This window comes from Hippocampus zosterae, chromosome 5 (assembly GCF_025434085.1).
Source record: "Hippocampus zosterae strain Florida chromosome 5, ASM2543408v3, whole genome shotgun sequence".
NCBI lineage: Eukaryota > Metazoa > Chordata > Actinopteri > Syngnathiformes > Syngnathidae > Hippocampus > Hippocampus zosterae.
In genome coordinates, this window is record NC_067455.1 from 7,140,136 (window position 1) to 7,155,868 (window position 15,733).

A 15,733-nucleotide genomic window follows, 5' to 3' on the forward strand; every position below is an offset into this window, starting at 1 on the left:
ATGCCCGCCCTCTCCGTCTCTTTTTTCTTTCATACACGCACACATGTGCTCCGTCATAGCGCACACACACACACACACACATTTGTGAGAGTGCTCAGAAGGTGAGAGCGAATGAGAGATGTGAGCGTGGGGTGCCGGTTTGCTTGAAGCAAAAATATTTCAGTCAACCAACAGAAGAATGCAGATTTGGACAAATCAGCAAGAAGATGAATGATTTCTGCAGATTTTGACTTCCAAGTAGTCAATCGGTTGTGGTGTCTCACAGGGCTCCATTTTAAGCCTCTTTATCATCTAAAAACAGAAGCTCTCTTCTATTTTGACGAGGGTTAGGCAACGAAACCCGGTAGCACATTTCTACCAGTTCTTATACATCCCGTACTTACCTTTTAAATAACAGCACAAAATGTAGTTACTTGTTTCTGCGGCAATTAAAAATTAACAGTTGATTTGACCTTAGCTTACTGTCCCTTAAAAATGACTGCACCACTCACAATTTTTATTTTAAAAAAAACAACAAAACCCCCTAAATTTAAGAAATTTTACTTTACTCAAATTTGAAGTAGTCAGTGTACAACTTGTACGGTGTAAAAATGTTTTACTGTCACCTCGAAGTACTTAAAAAGCAAATGTCTAAATGCTGACAACATTAGCGATTACACCACCTACATCCCGAAGTGAAAATATTCAAATTGCGGCCCAAGTATCTATATTTTACGTAACCATTTCCTTCATACATAATCTTAATGTGATCTTTATGATTTTTCAAAATTTAAGATATTTTTTTTGCCATAAGGTACCATATTGAGCTTTGCAGGAAAAGAATATGACCGATACCAGCGATCTCAAACACTCGATCCCCATTTACAACGGAGAGCTTGTGACACTACTGAGTCACATGACACTGGGAAGGGAAAATTGATAATTCGGCCCAATTTCAGATTCAGATTCAGAAAACTTTATTTATCCCCGTGGGACAAGATGTTTAAGCACAATCATTGGACTGTACAGATCATTATTGTATAAAACCAGAAACTAATATCTTGTTTTATAAGCACTGTTTCACTGAACCGCTTCACATCTATGTTGATTCCATCAATCGTTTGCTTTTCCAGCCCCAGGACAATTAGACTGCATTTTGTCAAGTAGCATTCTAACCACGGGGATTGATAAAACTGCTTCACTTCTGTGTTATTATGAGGTAAACAATTTGGGGTAACGACTTTTCCAAATCAGGACTATTAGGAAGGACTGTAGTGTGGTCATAAGAGCATTAAAATCAGTAAATCAGTTTTTGTCACAATTGCTATTGGCGTCCATTCCCAACATTATTCATCAAAAAGTGTGTGAGTGTGTGTGTGTCCGCGCGCATACACAAATGTACTTTGGGATGAGCTTCAGGTGAGGTTAAGTTAAGATGACTCTTGAGGAAATGAATCTGTCAACATGTGAGTGTGTGCGTGGGTGTCTGTGTGTGTATGTGTGTGTTTGTGTGTGCGTGATATGTAGATGGGCGCGGAGATAAAGATGAGAGCTGTGGGGAGGGGAGGGAAGTGGAGGTGGGTGAGATGATCGCGGCACCGTGTGATGAGGTGGGAAACGGGTTGGGTGAGGGTGCGCGGAGGGGCGGGGGGGCGACGCGGAGGGAAAAGCGGTTGCCCGTGGATACGACCCCGATATAATTTGATTTGTGGCAGCAGGAAGCGACGAGAGAACGAGGGCGAAAGGGGAGGAGGAGGAGTGAGAAGGAGGCATGACAGATGCTGCAACATGTCAGAGCAGCACAGGGGATGGAGGGATGAGAGAGGAGAAGGTCCAACGTGAAAGAAGGACCTCACACCGAGTTACATCCGTCCCTCGATTCCTTGATCTGATCCTCTCATCTCCGTCATTACTCGCCTCCTTGCCGTCATAAAGCGCAATCATTTGCTATCATCGTGCAGAGAGGGAGGTCATTGGGAGAGTGGGGGGCTGAAAAAAAAAAATCAATCACTGATGCCACCAGTTAGTTGACTTCATGCAACACAGACATTAAGCAGTCCACAGAAACATTCAATTATATTGCCGTTAGAATGACAACATACAGCGTTGCGAGGCTGGAAAAGCAGTTTCGTCGATGCCAGAAGTTGGCGGACTGCATGCAATATAGATGCAAAGCAAAGCATCCATCCAGCGACCCCCCCCCCCCCCCCCCCGCTCACCCCCCCCCCCCCCCCTTCCTACTTTATTAGGTACTTTTGTTTCACTCAGGTTCGATCCAAGACAAACTAGCTGGACATTAGGTGAAAAGCAGGTAACCAATGGCAACGGAAGAAAGCCAAAAGGATGGATATCTTTTTTTTTTGATGCGTGCATGCATGCGAGTGTCTTGGCAGAGTTCTGCTCGCGTGGCAGATGGATGAGGAAAACCACCACTGAGAGCTGCGGCGGACTCTCGTCGTTTTCCCGTCGCCAACGGCTCGCTAGTGTTTGTTAGCTCGCGCGCAAGCCTGGAACGTCGACACGCTCAGAGCCGCCATGGCAACTGGCGTGGATGAAATGATGACTCGAATGGTAGGAATAATATTTTTTTTTTTGCTGTGCTTTGCCAGCTAGAATTTCTTCAATAAGTTTGGTGATTTTTTTTCCCTCCTCAAGATAATAATAGTTAAAAGTATTCACAATTTACCCCATGTCGACTTCAAATATGGTAGGAATCATTCTTTTTAGGACACGTTGGTCTTTGTGCTATCAAAAAGCTCTTTCACACAAAGTCTTCTTGAGACTTTTTTTGTGGGTCTATTCATGTTAGAGCTGTTTGTCTCCCAAATTTTATGTTGGTATGCAAAACTGGCTTTGGCATTTAATCCTTTGACACACCCTCTAACCTGATAATCTGTCCACTGTAGTGACCGCTGTCCCTGAAAGGGCTCATGAAAGTGAGAAAGCAGAAGTTTTTCAGTGTTTTTGGGGCAACATGCTAAAATGGTCACACCCCCAAAAAATGTCAGACTTCCTGTATTTTTTGGGGTATGTCTTCTTGAGACGCTTCTGTATGTCTACTAATGGAAGGATTTAAACTAAAATAGCGATTTCATGTGTCTTTTCAGACATCGGTTTTTGAGACTTTTTTTGTGGATCTACTCCTGATAGACAAAAGTGAAACTGCCTTCAATAGCTTTACTCAACAAAGCACGACTGAGAGTCATCCAACTCAGCCACCCGTGAAAACTCAAGCATTTCCCAATTTGGGGTTGTTCATCACTCTGCATCCGTTTTATAATTTTGACAGCAAGCTGACAAAATTTCCAAGGCACATTTATATGGAAGGTGTAGAATGGCCAGAATGACTTACCAACCAAAATGGCAACAACAACAAAAAATTGTCAATTTTGTTGGGGCCATACATTTTGTACCAAAAGCTGACAGGTTTGCATAATAAGAAAATCGCATTTTCTTCATCCGGCACCGGTGTAAAACATTTGTCTCGACAAAATGTCAATACTGGCTGAAAAAAAATGGGAAAAAAAGCCTAAAACCCAGCAATGCTTCACAGTGTGTGAGTAATGCTTGAAAGGAGAACAGAAAGAAGAAGAAATGTGCAATTGGAGATACTGTCATGCTTCCAGTCGGGCCCACACTCGCGCTGGGTGTTTGTTTGGTAGAGCTTTTTGGAAACATCTCCCCAATCAACATGTGGGAGGGTGACGGGCCCTCATGTTCTCCGACATCCATTCGATTCCCTTTCGTCAGTGTCGCTCTTCATTAAGCTTCAAAAGAAGACCTTTTATTCATTCTTTTTTTTCTGCTCTTCTTTTTTTAAACAGATAACTGCAAATAGACAGGTGCCCTTTAATTTAAGAGAATGCCTCGACTCAGCCTCATTTCAACGTATCGGTTATTCGTGAAGGATGCCGATACTAGTTGGTGCGACACTGCGGCTGTTTGGCACATTTGGTGAATCATCAAATGCGCCAGAAAGAGAGAAAGCTCTTTGTTCACACTTATCTGGCACTGTGTTAATTTAAATTGTTAGGTGTCACAAGTACTAGCCATACTCTCAGTGGTTTCATAACAATCTCTCAGGATGTTCTGAACTTCTGAATAGCAAAGAAAGGCAAACGGCATATACATATATTCTTTGTCCTCTGCCAAGAGCGAGTAATATTACTGTGGATTACTGAGATATCCGCGTTATGTATCGATATGAATTTTACGCCGCCGCGAGTGGCTGAGGCAAGCATGGCAAACCTTCAAACTTCAATTTGGTTCATTCCTGATTTATTCCTGGAATTTTGCAATCCTCAACCTCACTCCGGGATTGATCAATTAATCCATCCAGTGAGTTCGTCAAACCCTATCGACTCTCCGCTGGACACCTTATATGAGCTCTAGATGCATCAACCGCAAATAGCTCCGCTCGCATCTGAATAAGAATCCTCGGTAGCCTGCGGGTGTCATTTGCGCGCCTTATGGAAATACAACCTGCTGGGATTGATGAGGAAGAAAAAAAAAAGCGGAGGATAATTCCCCCCGCCACTGCCCCCTCAAAAAAAGCTGGCGGCCCGGCTTTTTATTCTATTTACTTTCTTCTTCTTCTTCTTCTTCTCCGCCGCCGTCTTGTTGATCCCCGACTGTGGGCTGCTGGAGGTGGCCATGTCAAATCCATGACTCAGTGAGCTCAATCGAGCGAAGCCCATTTTAGCAGGCGACTTGTTTTCGATAGCTCATTTAGCCTTTCATCCTGGATGACAATATGGCTCCTGATGTAACCACGCTCCAAGGACATTTTGGCTGTTGTGGTAGGATACCTTCATCATCGATTTCCACAAGTTTGAAGATAACCCCCCCCCCCCACACACACACACACACACTGATCTGATGGTCCACGATGTAATGTGAGCCTCGTAGAAAGAAGAAAAAACAAAATCACACTTGATTGGCGTGTTGTGCTGATACTGCTGAGCGACGCTCAAGTGCTGTTCAAGCTACACGGGGTGACCGCAACGGTGCATGTCACTGTGGGAAATTTATTATTCTATTTCTGTTACCAGTATTTCGCTTTTTTTGGAATCGTTGTGGTTCGGCTTTGTTATTATTCTTCGGAATAGAAAATTCAGCCCTCAAAGTTATTCGCACTTACCGACATGAAATTTGGTAGGTAAGTAGATCATGAGAAGACCCACAAAAAATGTCTCAATACACCGTGCTTGGAAAAGCACGGTGCCATTTTTAGGCAAAACGTGGCCATTTGCTGTGTTTCTTCCTTGATAAACTCCAACGATTTTGGCCAAAGAACACAAAATATTTCCAGTCAGGGTTTCATGGAAGAAAATGCACAGCCCACACATCGAGAAAATGTGTGTGTCACTGACAGCCATTAAAAATGCAGTGTGTGTGTGTGTGGGGGGGGGGATAAAACAATTTTTGTTTTATCCCCCCCCCCAAAAAAAATAAAAAAGGCAACGAGCATCCATGAAAATTTAGGGGTTGGCACCTCACCCCACAAAAAACAAATAAAAATTTTAATGCAGATATGCAAACCTGTATGTGAGGGGGGGTCCACAGTTATTCGATGAATTGCTTCAGCCCCAGTTGCAATTCTAACAACCATGTGAGCTTCGAGTGATTTTGTTTCAACTTTTTTTTGGAATCAAATGATTTGAAGGTGCAACTTTAACAACCGCGTGCAAAAGCGGCGACCGCAGCAAGACCAGCTGAGAGGGTCCAACTGTGCATTTAGCGCTAACCTGTCTGTTGCGCTCGTCGGTGATCCTCTGAATCTGAATCTTTTTCCTCCCCATGTTGATGTCGTTGCGGCGGACGTGGGGGAGGGGGGGTTCACGGTGAACGGGGGCCGAATCTTCTTCCACTTCCTGCTTGTTACGTTGAAACACTTCCTGCCGGACACGGGAGCCGTTTATTCAATGATGACGATGGAGAAAGAACAGCGGACCGGCGAGCCTTCAGATCATGGTCCTCGTTTCCAGGGCGGCTCATCCACACTGTGCCCTTGCCTTCACCTCAGCTGGCCGGCTCCTGGAAAACAACACATGGGCGATCAACACACAGGCAGCGATGTGTTGGTGGTGGTGGTGGGGGGGGGGGGGGGGGGGTTCTCGGTTTTGCACACCGTGACCCATTTCAGCCACCACAAACACCGTCTTTGCCTCAACCCAGCCGATAAACAAGAGAATAAATGAGGCAGTCATCAAATCAGCCGCACATGAAACAAGTCGAGCTGGGGGAAGGGGAGGATTGGGAGGAGGAGGGGGGGGGGTGATTTTGTTGCTACATGGAGAGCAGGAGGCCCTCGGCAGCCCAGCGAGCGAGGAGGCTGTGCTGTGTCAGCTTCATTAGAGGCATCACCGCCACATCACTGATCGGCCGGTCGCCCACGGCAACCGGCTGCCCGGTCGGGGCCGCCTGGCACGCCGGCCAATGCAGAGAGGACAGCGGCTGTGCAGCCTTTTGTGTGCGTAGCAATGTGTGTGTTTTGTTTTGGTTTTTTAATTCTTCTGACCTTTATTTGCTCTGTTTATTCTTCTTCGAAAGAAAAAAAATTGATGCATAAAACGTGTACATTTTTTTGCACTGCTTGCATCACGAGTCAAACACTTAAAAAATAATGGAATAAAGACAATTAATATTTTTTTCATGATGTTCTGTCTCTTATTTGCCCTGTAAATGTCTTCAATTGGTGTTTATTTTTTCTTTGAAAAATGTTTTAGTGACTTTGCAATTATTGTGTCGAGAAAAAACAACAAACAAAAAGGAAAAGTTAAAAAATACGATTTCAACCTTGTAGATTGGAGAGTTTTTCTGGCAGAGATAAACATCATTTAAATCCTGAAATACATATAATATTTTGCAATTAAAGATGATCAATTTGTATATTTTAGGAAATATTAAAATTAGGCTGCATTTTCTTATTCAAAAAAGAATCTTGTAAAATAAAGACTTTTTCCTGAATTTTTTCCCCCCAGAAAAACATGATTTTATTTCTTCTCGTTGTGTTAAAACTACAAATGATTTCTAGAAAAACACTTTATTTTTACATGATTTTAACAATATATGTATTTTTTCAATCATAGTGTTCTCGTCTTAAAATACAACTTCATTCTTGTAATACTACACCTTTTTTTTCTCAAAAGGAAACTATACTCAAAATATTACAACTCCCCCCCAAAGAATTACGACCTCGATAGTATGACTTAATTTCAAAAAATTTTTTTAGGGTGAATTTTCATTTTTATTATCATTATTATATATTTTTCAATTAAGACTTGTTACATTTCATATTATGCCTTTTTTCCTTAAAATATTACATAATAAATATATACACAAATATCTATATAGATATATATATGATAGATATATATAAACACAAATATATATATAAACACACACACAACTTATTCTTAGAGCAACACATTTTTTTTATCTTGAAGAGACCCCAAAATATTCCACTTCTATTCAAAAGAAAAAAAAAACATGACGGGAATGTGTAAGAAAATGTATGTGGAATAAGTAAGAGTCCAGCCCCCACCTAAATAAATGGTGCTTCCGTCCAAGCGTGTGAGTAGTAAAAGTTGGCGGTTGTGGTCGGGAGAACGTTCCTAACGTTCCAAAGTCGAAGAACGCGTGCAGTGTTGGTGCAAAGTTATGAATGAATGAGCAGGCGGCGCGACGCCGGGAACGCCGAGGGAGACCGGGGCTGCTTTTGGGCGTCGTTGCTCCTATTTGTGGCTGCGATGTAAAAATAGCCATCCATAAATAAAGACATACTGTACAAGCAGGCACGCAGACGGTTGTGTACGCACGAGCCGCGATGACGCCGCGCCAGCTCGCCGACATTGCTGCCTACCTGTTGGCCTCCATTGCGAGTCTTGCTATGCGGACAGAGGCCAAATTCAATGGCTACAAATGTACGCGGCAAAGCTCTTTTTTTTAACCTATGTGCAAATACAGCGGCCCGGTGATCGAGTGGTTCGCGCGTCGACCTCACAGTGAAGACAGAGGTCGTAGGTTCGACCTCTGATTCCTGTGTGGAGTTTACATGTTCTCCCCGTGGCTGCGTGGGTTTTCTGCGGGTACCCGAGAGTGTTCCAAATATGCATGGAAGGCTGATGGAACACTCCAAATTGTCCCTCGGTGTGAGTGTGAGCGCAGATGGTTGTTCGTCTCTGTGATTGGCTGGCAACCGGTTCAGGGTGTCCCCCGCCTACTGCCCGAAGACGGCTGGGATAGGCTTCAGCACACACCCCCGGCCCTTGTGAGGATAAAGCGGATCAAAAGGATGGATGGATGTGCAAATACAGGCGTACGATTCCAATCTAAATTGGAAGATGGAAATATTGACATGGTTCTAACTCATCAATTCAAGTCTACTAAAAAACAACGGAAGATACTTGAAAATTTTGCGGAAATTTTACAATTACTCTCTCTTAAAAATGTCATGTTTTGAGACAAAATTTGTTTCTCCAAAAAATACGACTTGATTATCATTTTATGATATCATATATCCCTGAACATGTCATGTTGAAAGTGCTTTCTTTTAAAACAAAATCCGACTTAAATGCTGACTGAATTGTCAGACGATGACTTTTTCTTCAAAGAAGAATCTCATATCCCTTTTCTTTAAAAATATGATTTGATGCCCTTAATATTCTAACTTGAAAAAAATAAAAGGAAAACTGTAGTAACAAATAACCACGTTTTCAAACGACAATACGAACTGTATGAAATCTGAGTGCAAGCTCCACCAACTGAATTGCTGATGAATTATGCACTGACGGAAGTGAGGGAAGGGAGTGAGGCGTTTTGGTGCTCATTGTTTTCCTGATGAACAACCGGAGGCGAGAAGTTCTACAGCGAGGTGTCGAAACTGTCTGCAACATTCTTGTTCAATTCAGCACCTCTGCACTCGCGAAAAAATTAAATAAAATGAATAAATAATAGGGGCGGCCCGGTAGTCCAGTGGTTAGCACGTCGGCTTCACAGTGCAGAGGTACCAGGTTCGATTCCAGCTCCGGCCTCCCTGTGTGGAGTTTGCATGTTCTCTGTTTGCGGGGCGGGCCTGCGTGGGTTTTCTCCGGGTGCTCTGGTTTCCTCCCACATTCCAAAAACATGCATGGCAGGCTGATTGAACACTCTAAATTGTCCCTAGGTGTGAGTGTGAGTGCGAATGGTTGTTCGTCTCTGTGTGCCCTCCGATTGGCTGGCAACCGATTCAGGGTGTCCCCCGCCTACTGCCCGGAGACAGGTGGGATAGGCTCCAGCACCCCCCGTGACCCTAGTGAGGATCAAGCGGTTAGGAAGATGAATGAATGAATGAATGAATGAATGAATGAATGAATGAATAAATAATAGATTATGTGGTTTTTTTGTCTCTGGGGAAAAAATTGAAAAAACATCTGATCTCTGTCTTGTAATAATAGGAAATTTGTTTCAAGTTTTTGTTTTCAAAAACATGGTTTTAGTCTTAACGAGACTTAAATGCTGTGATTAATTTCTCTTAGTTTTATATATATATATATATATATATATATATACACATACACTGTAATACATACACTTACTATAGTTTAGAGAATTCATATTCATATTATTTTCCTCTCTCTGAGTGAGTGAGAGAGAGAAAGAGAGCAAAAGAGAGAGAGAGATACATATTCTCTTAACATCGAGATTTCTTTCTTGAAAAAAAAGTAACTTTATTGTCGTGCTATCAAAACTTTTTTTCCAAGGGAAAAAAAAAGTTAAATCTTATTTATGAATTATTCACTGATGAGGGGAGGGAGGGAGTGCGGCAACTTGTCGCTAATTGTTTTCTTGATGAAGAACCGGAGGCTACAGCACATACAGCGGGAATGTCGAAAGCATCAGCAACATCCTTGTGAAATTCAGGACTTGGAAAAAAAAAATCCATTTTTAACTCTTCTTCAAATGGTCGCCTCCCTTTCCGCTGGCACAGATTTTTATAAGAGAGTTCAGAGCAGGATAATGAATTCTACCTGGATCAGATCATTAGTGGACTGTGTGTATTTAAAAAAAAAAAAAGGTAGGTGTTCTTAGAGTGTTGCACAGTCTTTCCGATGACATGCGTGTTGGTATGTTCAATCCAAAAGATAAAGTGTGTGTGTGTCATTTCTACAGTCAGTCGCTGCCGTCGTTAGCTGAGCTGGAATTCAAAAGCAGCTGCGGGCATTCTCCATCGCATGAGAACATCCTTTATCCACCTGGATGTGGTCAAATCGCAACCTTGTTACTCTTCACAAGCGACCGCTGATTGTTTATGCCGAGAGCCTTGAGTGGTGTCGTGTCAGAAACATAAACACGGATAATTAGCCGATCTGCGGCGGACCTAGATAGGAACCCTGGAGGATGCCTGGCAACATGAAAAGTGGGTTATCTCGGGAGAGCGTGGACATTTTGTGAGCGGACATAAAAGGAGACATGACGCGGCGGCGCTCTTGAGGAAATGAAGAATATCTGAGGTGCAGCTACTTTTGATGAAAAGTACATAGTCCCTACAGACGGACTGGGCAGATAGAAGCAGTCAGAAAAAAAATACCTCCTCTGATTCCAGCTCCTTCAGTGGGAATGTTTTTTTTTTTTGCTTTCTTGATTTTTTTTCAACATTTGAAGTTTTGTCTCGTGGACTTTTGACACTGAAAAGACAACCGCATCAGATTACGAGTCAGCAAAACAAGCGTAACTTAACTTCAAGACCGCATTTTCTGTTGTATTTTTAAATAAGACATATGTTTTTTTTCCACAATAAAAGACTGTCTTGATAAATGCTCGAATATGATTGTATAAAAATCCACAAAGGACTTGAATTCACTCGGTTTTATAAGGATGGTTCTGTCTCACGCAACTGCAAAATGCAGCTTCCACTGAAACGATGGCTTGGTGCGGCGATAGAGAGGCTGCCTTGAAGAGACTTTTGTGTTGATATTTGGTGACTTTTTCAAACGCAAGCGTGACAGTTATCAAAAGCTAACACTTTTCGCTCACTCTAAAATATGTTGAAATTTTATTTCTCTTTAGATTCGTAAAGGGTATTCCAAATGCAACACTATTTGGATGCAAGAGATGAAAAAGCCACTCTGACAGATTTTCCTTGGACCAGTTCTAAATTATGAAAATAAAAATGCTCAATAAATAAAAAGGCCCCGGGCAGATTAGACTGACACGGCAACACAGTGAGGCTGAAATCTGATTGGACAAAATAAATTCAATGTTCGCATGGACTGCACTGAAAGCAGTGGTCGCTGACCACCCACCCACTGCTTGAATGTATCCTTGGATGTGAAGATTTTTATTTATTCTTTTTTTTTAATGCTAAAAAGCAAAATCCCAGTGAACGCGTCCGCTAAGCTCAGCCAGGGGAGGGCATGCTAGGTCATTGCCTCAGAGCAGCCTGTCACACAGATTAGCACTAAAAGAGCAGTTCGAGAATGTTGCATGGCGGCATCATTATCCCTGACATCTGTTGCTGCATTTCAAAGCTTCAATCTGCTCTATGTGGTGGAGCTGAAAGGGCCGTGAGGGGGTCTTGGTGTGACTATTATATTTACTTGCCGTCATCACCTGCCGGACGATGGGAAGCCTGAGGGTAAGTCACCCAGATCGAGGCGGGATAACGGGTGACCTTACCGCCGACGAGGTGCCTCCGGCCTCCGCTTTTCATGCTGGCGGAAAATGGGTGACCGTGACATGCCGGAGTCAGAGCACACAATCACTACGGTTTTTCAGACGCGACTGATGCGGTGCAACGTTCACATGACGGAAGTTGAGATTTGACAACTTGAAAATATTTTTCTTGCAAGCCCCGTGAGTAAATTCCCGCAATTTGAATGCCGATTCCATGCAGTATTCCGTTCAAAAATATTTTGCCAAAGTCATCATTTGCAAGTATTCCTTCTTCGATAAATACAGATTATTCCCCAATTTTAGTCCCCAATTTTGATTTGTCTTTTAGATATTTTTGTTTAAGGATAAGCAGTCACAGGCGTATTTGGAGCTCTGTGGTACAGGTTGAACTTGAAAACGTCATCCGTTTACAGAAGTGAAGATTTTGCTCCTCGGCGGCATGTTTTTTTTTTTTTTTGGAAGACTTTCCACTCACTACGCATCCCTGAAAAGCAACGTCATGCCATCCATGCCACCTGCTAAGTACAAAACCACAAACTGGACTAACACGCTCACATTCAGGAAAGTTGACAGCGAGACAATGACGCAAAGGAGTAGAAATGTCGCGTTCGATGGGGGGGGGGGGACTTTTGTGTAGCTGTTTCACTGATAATAAATATAGACATGCTTCCTCTACGTAGCTTTGATGAACATCGTAGATTGTTGATCGTTCGTGGTTCTTATCGGGAACAAAATTGTCGAACAAGAGAAAACAATCTGAAACACAATTTGTATCCCGTTCCGATGTACACAATATTAATGGGTTGAACTATTTCTGACATATGAAAGTAAAGTCTGCCACTAGGTGGCAGAAGTGAATCCTTAACACATAGTCGCCGCACATAACAAACCTACGGCGCAAAAGTAAATCTAAGAGTCAATGAAAATGATTAAATCACAAGGTCGGGGAAAGCAAATGACGAATACTCCTGTTTGGGGGAATAAAATAGCAACACCAAACCTGTAATTATAAATAAATATTTACAAATTATCCAAAAAAAATACCTTGAAGACATGCTGGGTTTGCTTTTCTACGATACAAGTACAACAGTTTTCTTTTATCTTGAGCCCCACCAAAACACACAGCCGTTGTGTGGCAGAATCGAGCGAGGCGGCGCAGCAGCTAGCGATAGCATGTTCAGCCACGAGCTACGGCTAGCTAGTACTCCATGCTCAACATGCCGGCAACGAGGAGAAACAACGAATTACTGCAGTCACTCGGTGTCAATAAAGCGGATTTAGTGGTGGGAGCATCTGCAGGTGGAGGTAAGAGGAGAGTTAGGAGACGGGGTGAGATGTTGGCCTGGTATCGGTTTTTGGGCATCCACGCTGCCAAGCACTGGCAGAAGAACTCACCCCTCCCTTTACACTCACCGCAATCCACTTAATCAATCACGGAGGAGGCTTTAGAGAGATGTACAACTCGATTGCTGTATTTTGCCAATAATATCAAACATGGCTACATAATCTGTTTTCAAATTCAATTTCAACATTTGTGTATTCCCCACGCAAAAAAAACGTTTTATTCCAATTTATTATTGTTCATCTATTTTTCAAATTATTCATTCATTCATTCATCTTCCGTACCGCTTGATCCTCACGAGGGTCGCGGGGGTGCTGGAGCCTATCCCAGCTGTCTTTGGGCAGTAGGCAGGGGACACCCTGAACTGGTTGCCAGCCAATCGCAGGGCACACATTGACGAACAACCATTTGCGCCCACACTCACACCTAGGGACAATTTAGAGTGTTCAATCAGCCTGCCATGCATGTTTTTGGAATGTGGGAGGAAACCGGAGTGCCCGGAGAAAGCCCACACAGGCCCGGGGAGAACATGCAAACTCCACACAGGGAGGCCGGAGCCGGAATCGAACCCACGACCTCAGCACTGTGAGGTCAACGCGCTAACCACTGGACGACCGGCCCGCCCTTTTTTTCAAATTACTATTCTTCAAAATAATGACATATTTCGAATATTGTAATTTTCCTCTGTTACAATATTTTGGAATATTTAATTACACCAATGACTATTTGTCGATTAGTAATCATGATGAAATACTTTTCGCGTTGTGGATAAGCGGTAGAAAATGGATGGAGGGATGGATGTCTATTCTATTTTTCATCTAATATTTAGTTTGTTATTCTCTCTCTCTCCCTCCCTTACCTAAACAACACAGCGCTGACAATTATGTCCTGACTGTTTTTTTTTGTTGTTTTTTTTTTCTAAACTGAATGCCTGGATGAAACCCTTCAACAGCATCTCCGTCAAGACAATGGGGAACCTCTGTGCCGCCACAACAAAACAAAATTCCCCCAAACGTCCATTGTTCGCCACAAGCATGACGACTGTAGCACGACTATGTCGTTTGACCTGTCTGGTTACATCAGCAACAAGAAGCAAAAGAAGACTCAGGGGCACACCCATCCCGCCGTTAGGTGCGACATTGTTGTGAAGTGGGCAAACAATGACAAGGAAAGTGTTTTATGGTCGGGGCGGCATTGTTCCCGTTTGTGACTTTGTCTTGGCACTACGCGACAGTTTATCAACAATCTCTGGCCGTGCCAAGGCAATTAAACTAACTTCAACCTGAAGTATTCAACGACCAAAGGGAGCAACTTTGTTTCGCTTTGTTTCGATGGGTATTTAGAGTTCAGAAGCGGATGGAAATATTTGAATTTGTGATTGGTTTCAATGACTCGTGCATGATACACTAAGTCAGATGCGCAAGTCATAATTGAGTGCCAAGCTCGAGGTCATTGTGGCAAAAACTGAGTAGGTTAAGTAGATTCAATCAGGTCGATTGATTTAAAGCAGCTGTTTTTTTTTTGTTGACGGGATCGTTTATACAGACAAGGGTTGGTCATTGGTGGTGTATATCTGCTCTGCACTCTTACTTACGTTGCGGTCTGCATTGGCAGTTATCCAGTACGTATCAGGTTCTGATCCACATTTGAAAGAGGCCTAGATTTGAGGATATCCGATAACATGCGTTTCTATCGCTTTGCGCTGATGTGACACTTCTCAAAATTGTGACACACACACACGAAAAAAAAAAGGAATCATGTCACTTGAAGCACGCAAGTGTAAATACAGCCTGTGGTGGCCGACCGAAACAGAAATATCGTCCGAGTGAGTGGGAGGAGGAACTCCGGTACGATTGCACCTGTGCGTTTTATAGCCTTCAGCGCAAAGCGTAAGATGAATTTCATCTGTCATTTACGGTGAATCATGGGAACCACAAGCATGCGTAAGGTGTGCAAGTCACCACAAAAAAAAACTGGCAGACATTTTGACAACTGCGAGAGCTTTTCGGCACGCAACCTGCGCCACTGATTGCACGCGGTCTATGAAGCGTTTGTTGTCGAGATGAACTTTAGAAACAAGCATCGGCCAGCTGCTTGGAGACCGGCCCGGCTGACCGATGTCTCCCGCTGAGAGCTTTCCTACCGTCGTCTAAACAAAATATGGCGTCAAATCAAATGCCAACTGGACAAGTGACACCAAGACATGCCAAGACAGCGGTCAACAAACTGACACCAAGCCTTGTCGATTAAGGGTGAGAGCTGTCAGCAAGAAGTTTAGTCCAGAGTGTCCCAAGCTTTATTGAGCCAAGGCTAAAGGTTGGTAGCGTAGCTGAAAACCGTACTCAAGTCAGATACTGTCGTAGTATTCCAAATAAATACTCTAAGTACTGTACACTTCGGTTCAGGCAATTCAGCCTTAGTGTGAAAAATCTTTGGATGAATTTAAGCTAGCGGATGAGCGGGGAATAGCCGTTAGCCTCACTAGCTTTTGTTTATTCCAATAAAGATTCATACCAGCGGGACCTTGAAAATGATAAGACAGCGGCATGAAGAGAAACTCCATCGTATGCAAAATGATATGTCCTATAATACGCGGGCAACAACTGTGTGCTAGCAAGAACTTTATTCATCACACAACACGCACCGACACGTGTTGCTTTTAACACCTGTCGCCGTACAGCATACGGTCGTACGATGCTACAAGCGCGTGGAACTACTTGACCCCAAATGAGACCTGCAGAATGGTATCCCCAAATA

The 15,733-nt window shown here is 43.1% G+C and overlaps 1 protein-coding gene across 8 annotated transcripts in view; it reads right to left on the reverse strand.

Annotated features, from left to right (window-relative positions):
- Positions 1–15,733, reverse strand: part of mef2d (myocyte enhancer factor 2d) — a 78,453-nt gene that overhangs the window by 38,471 nt on the left and 24,249 nt on the right. For all 8 annotated transcript variants that reach the window (XM_052066355.1, XM_052066350.1, XM_052066356.1 and 5 more), the window contains one exon: positions 5,727–6,015. In XM_052066355.1, coding sequence (XP_051922315.1) covers positions 5,727–5,780 — 54 coding nt within the window. In that variant the 5' untranslated portion in view covers positions 5,781–6,015. The remainder of the gene's footprint in view (positions 1–5,726; positions 6,016–15,733) is intronic.